The 16,016-nt window shown below is 36.4% G+C and overlaps 1 protein-coding gene across 1 annotated transcript in view; it reads right to left on the bottom strand.

Annotated features, from left to right (window-relative positions):
* Csmd3 (CUB and Sushi multiple domains 3) overlaps window positions 1-16,016 on the bottom strand; it is a gene marked incomplete at its 5' end in the record, with an annotated part of 1,006,505 nt that overhangs the window by 919,452 nt on the left and 71,037 nt on the right. The window contains one exon of the mRNA XM_055626685.1: window positions 584-629. Coding sequence (XP_055482660.1) covers window positions 584-629 — 46 coding nt within the window. The remainder of the gene's footprint in view (window positions 1-583; window positions 630-16,016) is intronic.

Raw genomic sequence — 16,016 nt, 5'->3', positions numbered from 1 at the left:
ATCTACGTACAAAAACTATGACTTTAAACTACCAACTTTTAAAAGGAAATGTGAAATGTTTATGTTATAAAATTAACCATAATATCATACAATAGTATAATTTCAATCATTCTGTTGTGATCAAGTTACATGTTTTGTTGAAATCTACTATAAAATTATGTTATGATACTCATTGTTTATTTTATCCTAAAAATCACACTGATAATAGATTTATTGCTTTGATAATTAGGACACAGAGGATTGAACTGGTGGTGATACTCATAGTATTTCTGTGTACATTTTGGGATTATAATTTGGAAGACAGTAATTCTTCAAGGAATTTGAAACTCGGCCTTCCACTGTAAGACTGAACAGTTATATTGTGTCTCTGCTATTCACCTAGTCTCAATATTTCACATGGGGTAGCAACTCACTCTATTGTCACTACTTAATGCAATTTCATAATGTTGTGTACTGCCATGCTTATGTGTGTTATACTCTAACACTGTATCAGGTTCAATACACTGGCAATGTCAGACAAAACACATTCATAGCAATTCAGTTGGTGGCAAAGACACCATTTTTCCTTAAGTCAAACACTTACAGTGACATAAGTAACTTGTTTTTATAATCATCAACAACCTCTACACCTTAGGCATGAATTACATAACCAAAGTCAACAGTTACCCTATGTAATTGGGTAATTATTCTGTGCCTACTCTGTGGTGACATGCAGTGTAGTGTAGAGACTTCATGGTAAGAACTCTGTGGTATGGATTTCGATTTTTCAAATGCATATTTTTTGTACCTCAGAAGGAAAAAATGATTTCTTGCTTTATGTTTGTGTTCAGGATAGGAGGGGCCATGAGCCTCTCTGTGTCCCTGGGCAATGGGAAAGGAAGCAGTGGGAGATGAGAGAACAGTACAACACTGGGATACAACCTGATGTTGAGGGGTATACAAGTTTCTCCTTCTGACATGTCCCTCACTCATGAGAGTCAACATTCCTGTGTAGTGTTGGAGTTGTTCAAACCTTGAGTAAATGGCCACATGCCCCTGGCAGCTTTATTATACTGTAACATGGTGGCATTAGTCTTGAGGTACTCACTAAATTTATTGAATTCCTAATTCCCCCTGAAAGAGACCATAATCTAAATAGAGTCCTAATCATAAGCGATAAATATAAGCCCTAATAAAAACAAACATAACAAAAATATCCCTAATATTATGAAAATTGTTTGAGTTTATTATTACCATGAAAAAGCATAGTGACTCAAAGGAACTTTTGAAGGAAAGTGTTTATTTTAGCTTATTTCTCCTAACACAGTTCATCATGAAGTCAGAGAAGTTACTCAAGGCAGGAACTTTATAGGAGGATATGAAAACAAATCCATTGAGAAGTACCTTTTTTTATTGCTCCTGGGTATTATTATTATTATTATTATTATTATCATTATTATTATTATTATTATTATTATTATTAATTCAGTTGTGTCCCAGTTGTAGGCCTATTCTGCATCTCCTGCCTGTCTCACTCTTCCTCTTCCTCTCCTCTTTCTCTTCTCTAGTCCACTGATTGAGGAAGTCCTCCTCCCCTACTGTCTGACCCTAGCCTATCAGATCCCATCAGGACTGCCTGGATCCTCTTCTTCTGTGGTCTGGCTAGGTTGCTCCACCAGGTAGAAGTGATCAAGGAGTAGACAATCAAGTTCATGTCAGAGACTCTTTTCCTCTTGCTAGGGGCACACAGGAAGATTAAGCTATCTATAGGCTATATCTGAACAAAGGGTCTAGGCCCTCTCTATGTATGGTCTTTGGTTGATGTATCATTCTCTGCAGTTCTTCCTGGGCCCTGTTTTTGTTTGTTTTGTTTTGTTTGTTAGTTTGTTGGTCTCCTTGTGGGGCTCCTATTCCCTTTGGGTCCTTTTATCTTCCCCTTCTTCCATAGGACTACCTGCAAAGTTTGGTTGTGGGTTTCTGTATTGACTTCAATCCCCTGTTGAGTGGAGTCTTTTAGGGGACATCTGTGGTAGGCTGCCATCCTGTTTCCTCTCTTCTACCATTTCCAGTGTCTATCCTGTTTTCCCTTCTGAAGGAGAATTGAGCATCTTCCCTAGGGTCCTCCTTGATATTTAGCTTCTTTAGGTCTGTATATTTTAGTATGTTTATCCTATACTACATGGCTAAAAAAGTGGGGAGGAGCCTTGAATGCATTGGCACAGGTGACAGCTTCTTGAATAGAACGAAGAGCTCAGGCCCTGAGATCAACAATCAATAAATGGGACCTCATGCAACTGAAAAGCTTCTCTATAGCAAAGGACAAGCTCAACAAAACAAAGCAACAGCCTACAAGAAAAGATCTTCACCAACCCTACATTTAACAGAGGACTAATATCCAGAATATATAAAAAACTCAAGAAATTAAACACCAACAAACCAAATAATCCAATTTTTAAAAATTGGGGTACAGAGTTAAACAAAGAATTCTCAATAGAGGAATATCAAATGGCAGAGAAATATTTAAAGAAATGTTCAATGTCCTCAGTTATAAGGGAAATGCAAATCAAAATGAGAATTACTTCTTATTGGCTGGTTTATCAACCTTCCTCAGCTTGTTTTCTTACAACCCAGAACCAGCCAACTAAGTTGAACTGAGCCTTTCCACATCAATCATTAATCAAGATAATACTTTCAAAAACATTCATCTATGCTAATTTAATTTAACGGAAGCATTTTCCAGGTAGGTTTGTCTTACCAGATTACGTATAGATTTTTATGGACTTGACAGGAAATAAGCAGCACATTAACAATGCGGCTGTCAGCATCAAACTCAATGGAGAGAAACTTAAATCAATCCCACTGAAATCAGGGACAAGACAAGGCTGCCCACTCTCTCCATACCTCTTCAACATAGTACATGAAGTCCTAGCCAGAGCAATAAGACAACTAAAGGAGATAAAGGGGATACAAATCGGAAAGGAAGAGGTCAAAGTGTCACTATTTGCCGATGATATGATAGTATATATGAGCGACCCCAAAAATTCAACCAGAGAACTCCTCCAGCTGATAAACACCTTCAGCAAAGTGGCAGGATACAAAATCAACTCAAAAAAATCAGAAGCCTTCCTGTATACCAAAGACAAAAGGGCTGAGAAAGAAATTAGGGAAACAACACCCTTCACAATAGCCACTAATAACATAAAGTACCTTGGGGTGACACTAACCAAGCAAGTGAAAGACCTGTGTGAGAAAAACTTCAAGTCTCTGAAGAAAGAATTTGAAGATCTCAGAAGATGGAAAGATCTCCCGTGCTCATGGATTGGTAGGATTAACATTGTGAAAATGGCCATCCTGCCAAAAGCAATCTACAGATTCAACGCAATTCCCATCAAAATACCAACTCAATTCTTTACAGACCTTGAAAAAAAGATTCTCAGCTTCATATGGAGAAACAAAAAACCCAGAATCTCCAAAACAATCCTGTACAACAACAGATCATCTGGAGGTATCTCTATCCCCGATCTCAAGTCGTACTACAGAGCAATAGTAATAAAAACTGCATGGTATTGGCATAAAAACAGAAAGGAGGATCAATGGAACCGCATAGAAGACCCAGAAATAAACCCACACACCTATGAATACTCGATTTTTGACAAAGAAGCCAAAACCATTCAATGGAAAAAAGACAGCATCTTCAACAAATGGTGCTGGTCCAACTGGATGTCCATATGCAGAAAAATGAAAATAGATCTATATTTATCACCCTGCACAAAACTAAAGTCCAAGTGGATCAAAGACCTCAACATAAAACCAGATACTCTAAATCTGTTAGAAGAAAAAGTGGGGAACAGCCTAGAACTCATTGGCACAGGAAACAACTTCCTGAACCGAACAGCAACAGCACAGGCTCTAAGAGCAACAATCAATAAATGGGACCTCATGAAACTGAAAAGCTTCTGTAAAGCAAAGGACACTGTCATCAAAACAAAACGCCTGCCTACAGATTGGGAAAGAATCTTCACTAACCCTTTATCTGACAGAGGACTAATATCGAGTATATACAAAGAACTAAAGAAGCTGAAAAGCAGCAAACCAAGTAATCCAATTAAAAAATGGGGAACAATGCTAAAGAGAGAATTCTAGACAGAGGAATATCGAATGGCAGAGAAACACTTAAAGAAATGCTTTTCCTCATTAGAAATCAGGGAAATGCAAATCCAAACGACCCTGAGATATCACCTTACACCCATCAGAATGGCCAAGATGAAAAACTCAAAGGACAACACATGCTGGAGAGGTTGTGGAGAAAGGGGAACCCTCCTCCACTGATGGTGGGAATGTAAACTGATACAACCACTCTGGAAATCTATCTGGTGCTTTCTAAGACAATTAGGAATAGTGTTTCCTCAAGACCCAGCTATACCACTGCTAGGTATATACCCAAAGTTTGCTCAAGTACACAAAAGGGATATTTGCTCAGCCATGTTTATAGCAGCTTTATTTGTAATAGCCAGAACCTGGAAACAACCCAGATGTCCATCAATGGAGGAATGGGTACAGAAATTGTGGTATTTTTACACAATGGAATACTACTCAGCAATCAAAAAGGAGGAAATCATGAAATTTGCAGGCAAATGGTGGGATCTAGAAAAGATCATACTGAATAAAATATCTCAGAAGGAGAAAGACAAACACTGTATATACTCACTTATATAGACCTATAAGATATGATAAACATAATGAAATCTATACACCTAAAAAAGATAATCAAGAGAGCGGACATGGGGTAAGATTATCAATCCTCGTTTAGAAAGACAGATGGGATGCACATTGAACATATGACAGGAGTCTACTGAGCGCATTTGAAAGACTCTAACTAGCAGTGTTTTCAAAGAAAAGACTCATGACCAAACCTTTGGCAGAGTACAGGGAATCATAAGAAAGAAGGGGAGATAGTCTGATGAGGAAAGGATAGGAGCTCCACAAGGACCAAATATATCTGGGCACAGGGTCTTTTCTGAGACTGACATGCAACCAAGGACCATGTATGAATATAACGTAGAACCTCTGCTCAGATGTAGCCTGTGGTAGCTCAGTAACCAATTGGTTTCCCATAGTGAGGGGAACAAGGACTATTTCTAACAGGAACTCAATGACTGGCTCTTTGGCCACCCCACCTCCCAAGGGAGGAGCAGTCCTGTTAGGCCACAGAGGAGAGCTTTGCAGCCAGTCCTGAAGATACCTGATAAAACAGGATCAGATGAATGGGGAGGAGGTCCCCCCTATTAGTAGACTTGGCAAGGGGCACGGTGGAGATGAGGGAGGAAGGGAGGGACTGGGAGGGAATGAGGGACCTGGATAAATATCTGTAGGCAGTTAGTGACAGCTGAAATTAGTGTAGTTGGTCTTTCCTAGGAATGAACCCTCTAGTTCACTAATTGATAGCAGCTAGTGACTTAAAACCATATACACACAAGCCACACTGCATAGCCTCAGCATTTTGCACTAAAATAATTATATATATATGAATGTCTATATCTATATGTATCAATAACATCTAAGGAAAAGAAGCAATAATTTGGGGGAAGATATTGAGGAGATTGGTAGGACGAGTAGGTCGAGAAATGATATAGATATAGCACATATGTTACATTTAAAATACTAATTTAATTTTAAACATAACGTGTGATTCTGTAAAATCAAATGTACTGACCTGTCTGTATTCCCTCATCTTTAGTACTCAGGCACAGTCAAGCGTAAACAGAGTGATATTCATGTTCCACATGATTCTGAAACCTAGCTGTTGCTCTTATGTTCTTATTGTCTTACTCTCCCAATTTTTTTCTCTCGTGTTTTTCACTGTTTTGAATCTATCTTTTCCTCCGGTCGTTAGATAAGACTCTTTCCTCCAGCATTTTCTATTCCCCGTGACCTTCTTAAGTTAATTGTCCTGTGTTCAGCCACATCTTGCACTCCTCTGAATCATTCATTTATCTTATCTTAGGGCACTTTAATGTACTTCATTTTAAGACTGATATAAATATAATTCAACTTTATTTACTTACTCTTAATCATGGTCAGACAAGACAGCTTTGAAGTACGAAGGTTAAACCAGATGCTTAATCTCCTTCTATGTCCTGACAGAGTATCTGTGTCCTTTCTTGTCTCATTTCTTACTTTTTCTAGCAATGCATTTTCTATTTCTCACATGATTACAGATTTTCTTGCAACATATTAAATTCATGATACTTAATACATTAATTCTTAATTAGTATAAAGATGAGGGATTATTTTTTAAGAAAAGAAGTATAAATTATTTGGGTATAACTTACCTTTAAGTACATACTTATTTGTTCTCATTCAACACAGCTTTTTAGTTCCATTTTACAGTATTATCAAATATTTTCAATTTTTACCTTATTTAAAATCCATATGGATGCTATTTTTTTCAAAGACTTTTATAACAACCACCTGGATGTGTTCTGAGACCCAAAATACTTGGTCAATTATGAGGGATAATATGTCTTTTGCCTTTGACTACATTACTAACTTCTTTCACAATGAATTTTAACTAAAGCTGAGTATTAAGAATATTTCAATTCACACATAATGAAAAGTTAATTAAATAAGATCATATACATATAAATTTCTCACAGTATTTTCTGATGTTTATAATAAAAATGCCTTGAAAGTTGAGGAAGACTTGCTGATTAGCATATTTTTAAAATTGTTCTTTTGTAAGCATATGTTTGTTTTATAATTTTTGTTTAATACCATAATTTAATACATTTTTCAACAAGATACCCTTGCATATCCATGCTAGGCAAGCATAGTAAATGCCCTACAGTAGAAAATTACGTATCATAGAGCCCTTCTACAAGCCATTAATACATTTTTTCTAATATCTAGAGAGCAGTTCATTATACAGTCCTAAGAAGAATTACTGTATTAAATATAATAAAAAAGAAGTTACTAATCTTATTATTTTCTCTTCTAAGTTTTTTTTTGAAAAAATGTTAGCATTTAATTTCTGAATGGAATAATGTTTGAAAATTATTAATCTTCCATCCTATTCAAGTTTTGAGTAAGATTCATGAGGACTGCATAGACAGCAAGACTGAATATTTCATATCTCTGTGACAGATGTGTAACCTGTTGTTGGCTCTGTGTTATATTCAATATCTATTGTTTGGTTGAATTGTTTTAGAATAACATGAAAGTGGGGTATAAATCTCAATATGCTTGTTAAGGGTGATTTCAGATAGAACTAACTAACTAATAAAAGAAAATTCCTGTCAATGTGGGTATCATGATCACTAAGCTTAGGGGAATATGAAAAATAAAGGGACAAGGAATAAGATCATAGAACACCAGCATCTCTTACTTTCTTCTCTCTTGCCTGATATGATTTGAACTTAACTACTTCATCTCCTCTTCCCTGAAATGAGTAACTGTATCCTCTGAAATAGAATTTTATTTGCTTAAAATGTTTCAGTTTTAAGGTACCAGTTAAGAAGATCCAAAAGTATACATTGTATAATCAAAACAGATAAAAACAGATTAAGCTAAAGTCCATCCCGGTCCTATTGTATTAATATGAAGATTTTAAAGTTAAGAATCCTGTGATATAATTTATTCTAAATCCAGATGTCCAAATATGTGAATAAATGAAAGGAAGGGTTTGATTCAGTTTTTTTTTTCCTTTACTTCTTTCCTTCCTCTGTTAATGGCATCTCAGTAGTAGTGTATACTCCATCTGTTTCTACATAGTGAATTCTTGGCTTCCACTCATAACCAATGGTCAGTCTTTCCCACAATATCTCATTATTTTCATTCACTTACAGCATTTTTATTCTAAACAGAAGCTGAGAACCAAATCTATTTTGGAATTATCAAACTCAGATAACATTTAGTTTATTTTTCTTTATGTGTATGGGTGGGAAGGAGGAGGGAGAGGAGTGTGTGTGTGTGTGTGTGTGTGTGTGTGTGTGTGTGTGTTTGTGTGTGTGTGTGCTTTTGTATGTGAATGCACCTATATGAGGCAGGGCTGACCCAGTTCTGTTTATGATGCATGCTAGTAAATTTTACTCCTCATTACTCTCATCCTCCTAACTCTTCTAAACATAAAAATTGAGAACATAACACAATTTAGCCTTATACTAAAACCAAGGTGAGCAGAATACAACCAACCAAAGCCTTGCACAATGCAAGAGAAAGATAAATACCCTTCAAGAATCTTATACATTAACAATGAAAATATTTATCACAAACTCAAATGTTTAAAAATAACCGAGTTAATTATTTATTAACTCTATCTATAATCTGTAAATTGTAAAGGAAAAAAAATGCCTAAGAGGATCAATCCTCACTCAGAATGGCAAACAGGATAGACAGTGGAAGAGGGAGAAAACAGGAAAAAGGACAGGAGCCTACCACAGAGGGCCTCTGAAAGACTCTACGTAGCAGTGTATCAAAGCAGATACTAAGATTCATAACCAAACCTTTGGCAGAGTACAGGGAATCATATGAAAAAAAGGGGAATTAGTATGACTTGGAGAGGACAGGAACTCCACAAGGACCCAATATATCAGGGCACAGGGGTCTTCTATGAGACTGTATCTCTAACCAAGCATCATGTATGGATATGACCTAGATCCCCTGCTCCGATGTAGCCCATGGTAGCTCAGTGTCCTAGTACATTTCCTTGTAAGGAGAACAGAGACTATTTCTGACATGAACTCAATGGCTGGCTCTTTGACCTCTTCCCCCCTCCTCCGAGGGAGGAGCAGCCTTGCTAGGCCACAGAGATGGACATTGCTTCCAGTCCTAAAGAAACCTGATAAGCTAGGGTTGGATCGAAGGGAGGAGACCTCCACTATCTGTGGACCTGGAAAGGGGCGGGGAGGAGATGAGGGAGGGAAGGTGCGGTTGGAAGGGAATGAGGGAGCAGGCTACAGCTGGGATACAAAGTTAATAAACTGTAACTAGTATTTTAAAAATAAAAGAAAAAATAAAAAAAAAAAAAACAACAACAAACATATCCTACACTGCTCAAGTAGCCCAGAACTTGAGTCTAGATAAGACAGAGACCTAGGGGAAAACAGAATATTTCTGTTCTGATGAGGGAACAAAGCAATAAAATGATGCCTAATTACATTCTGTTATATAAATTGATCAATGTCCTCCTTAGCCATCATCTGAGAACTGTCTTTTACAGTATATAAGAACAAATATGGAGGCCCACAATTTGACAAAGTACAGTAAATGAGAGACCTTGGGACACTATGTCTTAAGTGGAATTCTTCATCAATTCCTTTTTCCCTCAGGATCCAAGAAATTGCAGGGTAAGAATTTGAAATATTGTAAGTGCCAGAGAGAATGGAAGACACGAAGAAAACAAGGCCCTCTAAACACCTTAGACCAACACCCACATGAATTCAGTGAGACTGTGGGAGCATGCTGAAGTCCTACACAGAGCTAAGACAAATGGGATCCCATAGTGAGGTGGGAAGTAGACACAAGCCCATAGTTATAACCCAGAAACCCTTTCCAATTGATAACCTCGCATAAGAAAAAACCAGTTTTCTTTAACAGACTCTAGTAGCATACAAACGACACTTACAGGCAGTCTCCATGCATATCTATAAATTCCTAACAAAAAATGAACTCAACACTAATTTTGGAGGAATTTTTGTCACATAATACTTTGTTTTGATGGATGTTTTTGTTTGTTTAGATTTTTATTTGTCTTTTAATGAGAGAGAAAGAAATTATGTGGATTTGGGTACAGAGGTGGGGAGGGTCTAGGAAAAGTTGAAACAGGGAAACCATAATCAGAATATATCAGAATATATTGTATAAAAACTGTTTTCAACAAAAGTCATAACATATTTCAGAATGCAAACAAGTGTAGAAAGTAAGGCCATGTGAAGATGGCAATAGATTTAGAGAAGTACTTGAGAAAAGTTGGCGTCTACAGAACTTAGGTAGAATCAGCAAAATTGCAAGAGAAAGAAATTAACTTAACCTGCGAAGAGCATCTGAGGGAAAGGTGCAGTTTGAAATCCCCTTAATTGCACAAGAAAAAAAATCAAACTTGTCAACCCGCAAGAGTCTCATTCAATACTGAGTTTGAAGATCTTGTTAGTGCTCTAAAGGAAGAAAAATAAATAAAATGATATTGATTTTAAAAGCAGGAATGAAAGTGTCTCTATTCACAAAAGGCATATTTGCCAATTTTAAAAAGCTCTATGAAGCTATACACTGCAAGTACAACTTGTAATTGAATTAATCAAGATCTGAAGAGAGAAAATGAGTGTATAAACATCAATCAGTTCTACACACCAGCCAGGGACAATTGAAAATTTTAATAAGATACCACTTTCGAAAGTGTCATCAAATGGATATTTGAAAATGTTAGATCAAAATACTTGTAATTATTTTTTTTTAATTTTGCTACACTCTTCAGAGAATGAAAGAAGAAAAGTGCTGGTAGCATAGCAAGTGAAGAATATGCATGTCTGTTTACATAAAGAATCCTGCTAAATTACTAATTTTATTCCAAGGGATGCTTAGTTTCAACACAAAGATTATAAGAGACTATGGACAACATTTTATGAAAATGAACATACCTGTCTGATTTCATGTAGAAATATCAACTCATTTTATATTGTCAGTCTGTAGTCAGGAGGATAATATTACTGCTGTGCACAGATGCTCTCACAGGGAAAGGAACACTCTGTGGACATACCCCAAAAACATCACCCAGTTTCAAACCAATTTTCAAAGTAATTCAACAGAAGGGCATGTCCTTACACTAAACAGCACAGGAACAAGGATGCATATACAGCAATGGATACAACAGACAAGTGAAATTTTTCAAGATATGCTATATACTTACACAAGAATTAATAAAAAATTAATTGTAGACTTTAATGTAGAAGAGAATGTTAAAATTTCTAACTCAGGTTCCTGCTCTTTGATCATATCCCCCAGGCAGGGCAGCTTAACTAGGCCACAGAGAAAGAGGATCCAGACAGTTCTGATAGGCTAGGGTCAGATAGTAGGGAGGAGAACCTCCCCTATCAATGGACAAGGGGAGGGACATGGGGAGAAAGAGAGAGAGTAGGTGGGACAAGGAGCAGATGAGGGTGGGAACCACAAAGAGAATAAATTGTAATAAATAATAGCAATAATATTTTTAAAGAAAGTACAAAACAATTCTGCATTAAGTCATTTCAAAAATATCAAGTTTACACCATGTAAAAATATATGTTCCTGAAAATACACCAAGAGGCCGTTATCAATGGAAGGTTGTGATAAAGAATATGGGAGAAACTGGAGGGAGGAAATAGAAAGTTGAAATGTAATTTTTTTATTTTAATTTTTTAATTTTCATTATTAGTTACATTTTATTAACTCTGTATCCCATCTGTATCCCGCTCCCTAATTACCTCCCAATCCCATCCTCCCTCCCTCATGTCCTCCCTGCCCCCTTCCAAGTCCACTGATAGGGCAGGACCTCCTTCCCTTTCAGTGGAGGTGTAATTTAATTATACTTTCATTACAATTTAAAAACTAAGATTATCATTAAATATCAGAAAATTTAAATCATTATTTTATATATTCAGTATTCAAAGTTCCGTAATATATGATCCAGTTTTTCCTTTATATTTAATTTCATTGTTACTATCAAAGTTAAAATGTCCTTAAAATTCCTGAGAAAAATTATTTTCTGGTGATTTGCGTGTTTATTTTCCTACAATAATCTTATTAATTTTTCACCCTATATGTTCAATGAATTATTTTAGATTTATCTCAAGTCTCCTTTGTAAACTAGAAGAATTTATGATGTAATTAAGACTTTGCTTAGAAAATCAACATGTTGAGATATGCACAAGTATAATTGTAATTTTACTTTCTATTTAATTTTAATATTGATAGTAAAATGATATCAATCAATGCTACAAATGTGAAGAATGTAGAGTTCGTTTTGATTAGAAGAATAATGGATGAGCATACAATGGTCTAACTATGGCAAAATCAAAGCAAATAAAAGAGAAACATGAAAATTATGTTCTACTGATTTTCTAGCAAAACATACAATTATATCAAAGAGAGTTTTTATGTCTTTATGTTGGAAACTTTAGAGGGTCCATAATACCTAGGCTTTCAAGAATTTTTATATGGTTTAGAGTCAGAAAATAACTGCATGTCCTTTTGAAATATTTTCATTTTCTTCATGTCAAATTATGTTGTATTTAATTTTAAAGTGAAAAAGTATTAACATGGCAAACTAAGGATAGGGTTTGTGAGATTGCATTTCAGCTAGTGGACAACTTCACAATTTGAAAAGGATTTCATTCTTGTTTATTTGTTTTTGTTTTGTTTTGTTTTTGAGACAGAATTTCTCTGTGTAGCAATGACTTCCTAGAACTCACTCTGTGGACCAGGCTGGCCTTGAACAGAGATCTCCCTGACCTGCCTCCCAAGCGCTGGGATTAAAGGTGTCTGCCACCACTGCCTGGCTTACTTTATGCATTTTTTTTAAGACAGGGTGTGTTTTAATTGGATTTTATAGTATTTTATAAAATAATTTGAATTAAAAGTTTCTACTGACTATACAACATAATACAAATACATGGTATTTAATTCTATGAATTACTTTAAATGATGTTTACCAATGAATACCAGAGTGAAATACGTTTAAGCATATTATGAAACTAAATAATTTATTATTCATAATTTAGTTTCATAATGTATACATAAATTCAAATATAGGCAGTTATATTAGTTATTTTGATAAGATTTCATATCATATTTCTATATTTTATATAGCTAGTCGTCACACACTTACAATCAATTGGCCACATTGCTGATGCCTCTGAGCATTAACTGGGAGGATCAGGTAAGATACAACTTATTTGGGACTGAGCATTGCATGATCACTCCGTCTCTGCATTTTGACATGTTATATAGATCTCTTCACCTCTTTTTGATGCAAAAAGAAGCTTTCACACCTCATTGGTGAGGTGTGAAAGATGCTCTTGTCTTACAAGGATATATTTAGAAGATAACTGGAAAATATATAATTTTAACATGAGTGTTGTATATTCTCTTCCAGAGCCTATTAGCATTTTCCATTGATTTTTCATCAGATTATAGTACCAGGAATGAGTTACTTTAACCTGAATATTTTTAAAACTAATTAGGCCGAATTTGATTACCAACAAATGCAATTATGACTTGTCTTACTGGCATAAAAAACTCCTTTCAGTAGACATATGTCTAAGGAAGATAAAGTTGTAAGCTATGCAGTTTTCTGAGGTATGGTGTGTGAACAGATTCCAGAAGGACTGATTGTAGAAAAATAGTTGAACAAAGCAATAGTTAGAGATGATATTTATAGGAAAAATGGACAGAATTTAAAAGGTCATACATGATTATTGTACTTCCATTCTCCTTAAGTACAGTGTGTGCAAAACAGCAGTTTGATTTGCATCCAGCATAGAGCTGAACTGGTATGTTGCCTAGTGTAGGGCTGCTCTCAAGGGCAGGAACAAAGAGAGGTTATTTAAATAATTATATCATTCTTGCTGATATAATTTGGAAAAAAAAGTTAAATTCAGGGAAGACAGAGAAAAAAGTTGCTTTCTCTTTCACATTTTATTGAGAGCCAATAGAATTTGTGAAAGAGTATAGAATGAGAGCCAATGTTTGGGTGAAAGCTCATGTCCATTCATCAGCTCTTATTCTATACTCTTTCACAAATTCTGTTGACTCAAAATAAATTTTGAAAGAGAAAGCAACCTTTTTCTCTGTTTTCCCTTTTTTTAACTCAGAAAGAATCATGGAATTATTTCAATAACCTCTTTGTTCACTGCACAATACAGCAGTTAAGATTCATACTAGATGCAAATAAATCTGCTGTATTGTACATGCTGTACTGTATAATCTAATTGTAGTGCATTTACACAATGTATTACTACTCAGCATTTAAAAACAAGGAAATCATGGAATTTGCAAGCAAATGGATGGAACTAGAAAAGATAATCCTGAGTGACCCAACCCAGGACCAGAAAGAAATGCATAGTATATATTCATTTATAAGCAGATATTAGCTATACAGTATAGGATAACCATACTAAATTCCACAGACCTAAAAACTTGTACAGCTACTTTGGAAATCAATCTGGGACTTTCTCAGACAATTAAAAATAGTGCTACCTTAAGATCCAGATTTAACATTCCTAGTCATATATCCAAAATATGCTCAAGTACACAAGGACATTCTCTCAAAAATGTTTGTAGCAGCTTTTTTTTTTTTTTTTTTTTTTTTTTTGTAATTGCAAGAACCTGGAAACAACCCAGATGCCACTCAGCTGAGGAGTGGATACAGAAATTGTGGTACATTTACAAAATGGAATACTACTCAGCACTTAAAAACAAGGAAATCATGAAATTTGCAAACAAATGGTGGGATCTAGAAAAGATCATTCTGAGTGAGCTTTCCCAGAAGCAGAAAGATACACACAGGGTATATACTCAGTTATAAGTGAACACTAGACATATAATATAGGATAAACTAAAATCTGTATACCTAATAAAGCTAAGCAAGAAGGAGGACCCTGGGAAACATGGACAGTCCTCACTCAGAATGGCAAATAGGACAGAAATCAGAAAAGGGAAAAAACAGAAATCAGGCAGGACAGGAGCCTACCACAGATGGCCTCTGAAAGACTCTACCCAGCAGTGTATCAAAAAAGATGCTGAGGCTCATAACCAAACTTTGGGCAGAGTGCAGGGAATCTTATGAAAGAAGGGGGAGATAGAAAGTCCTGGAGAGGACAGAGCTCCACAAGGAAAGCAACAGAACCAAAAACTCTGGACCCAGTGGTCTTTTCTAAGACTTACATTCCAACCAAGGAACATTTATTGATATAACCTAGAACCTTTGCACAGGTGTAGCCCATGGCAGCTCAGTGTCCAAGTGGGTTCCCTAGAAAGGGGAACAGGGATTTTCTCTGACATGAACTCAGTTGCTGGCTCTTTGATCACCCTCTCCTGATGGGGGAGCAGCCTTACCAGGCCACAGAGGAAGACAATGCAGCCAGTCTTGATGAGACCTGATAGGCTAGTGTCAGATGGAAGGGGAGGAGGACCTCCCTTAGCAGTGGACTTGGAGAGGAACATGGGAGGAGATGAGGGAAGGAGGGTGGGATTGGAAGGGAATGATGGAAGGGGCTACAGCTGGGATACAAAGTGAATAAATTGTAATTAATATAAAAAGAAAAATTAAAATAAAAAAGAAGCTAAATAACAAGGACAATCATAGGGAGTATGTTTAATTCTCAAATCAAAAAGGGAACAAGAGAAGGGCCTATCAGAGGACCTTTCAGAGATCCTCTGAAAGGCTCTATCCAGCATGGGATTTAAGCAGATGACTAGACTCACAGCCAAACTTTGATCAGAGCTCAGGAAGTTTTATGGATGAAAGGCAGAGCTCATCGATGAAAGATCAGGAGGCGACAGGAGCTCCAGAAGGAGACCATCAAAGCTGAACAATATGGACCCGGCAGGAGTGGGGAATCAAGGGGTGGCAGAATCTGTTGCAGCAACCATTCATGAGAAAGACCCAGGCCTCCTGCTCAGATGTAGCCCATAGGAAGCTCAGTCTTCATGGTGATCCCCTACTACCGAGAGCAGTGACTGTCTCTTGACACAAACTCTGCTGCCTGCTCTTTGAGCACTTCTCTCCATGGAGATGCCTTACCAAGACACAGAGGAAGAGAACCTCGGCAGTCCTGATGAGACTTGGTAGGATAGGGTCAAATGGTAGGGGATGAATATTCTCCCTTTCAGTGGACTGGGGGAGGGGGACGGAAGGAAAGGGAGGAAGGGTGGGACTGAAAGAAGAAGATGGAGGATGCCACATTCGAGAAATAAAGTGAATAAATTGTAAAATAGAGAAAGAAAGAAAGAAAGAAAGAAAGAAAGAAAGAAAGAAAGAAAGAAAGAAAGAAAGAAAGAAAGAAAGA

Source organism: Psammomys obesus, unplaced genomic scaffold (genome assembly GCF_907164565.1).
Source record: "Psammomys obesus unplaced genomic scaffold, mPsaObe1.curated_primary_1811, whole genome shotgun sequence".
In the NCBI taxonomy this organism is placed as follows: domain Eukaryota; kingdom Metazoa; phylum Chordata; class Mammalia; order Rodentia; family Muridae; genus Psammomys; species Psammomys obesus.
The sequence above is the reverse complement of the archived record's forward strand: the minus strand, read 5'-3'. Positions and strand labels throughout refer to the sequence as shown.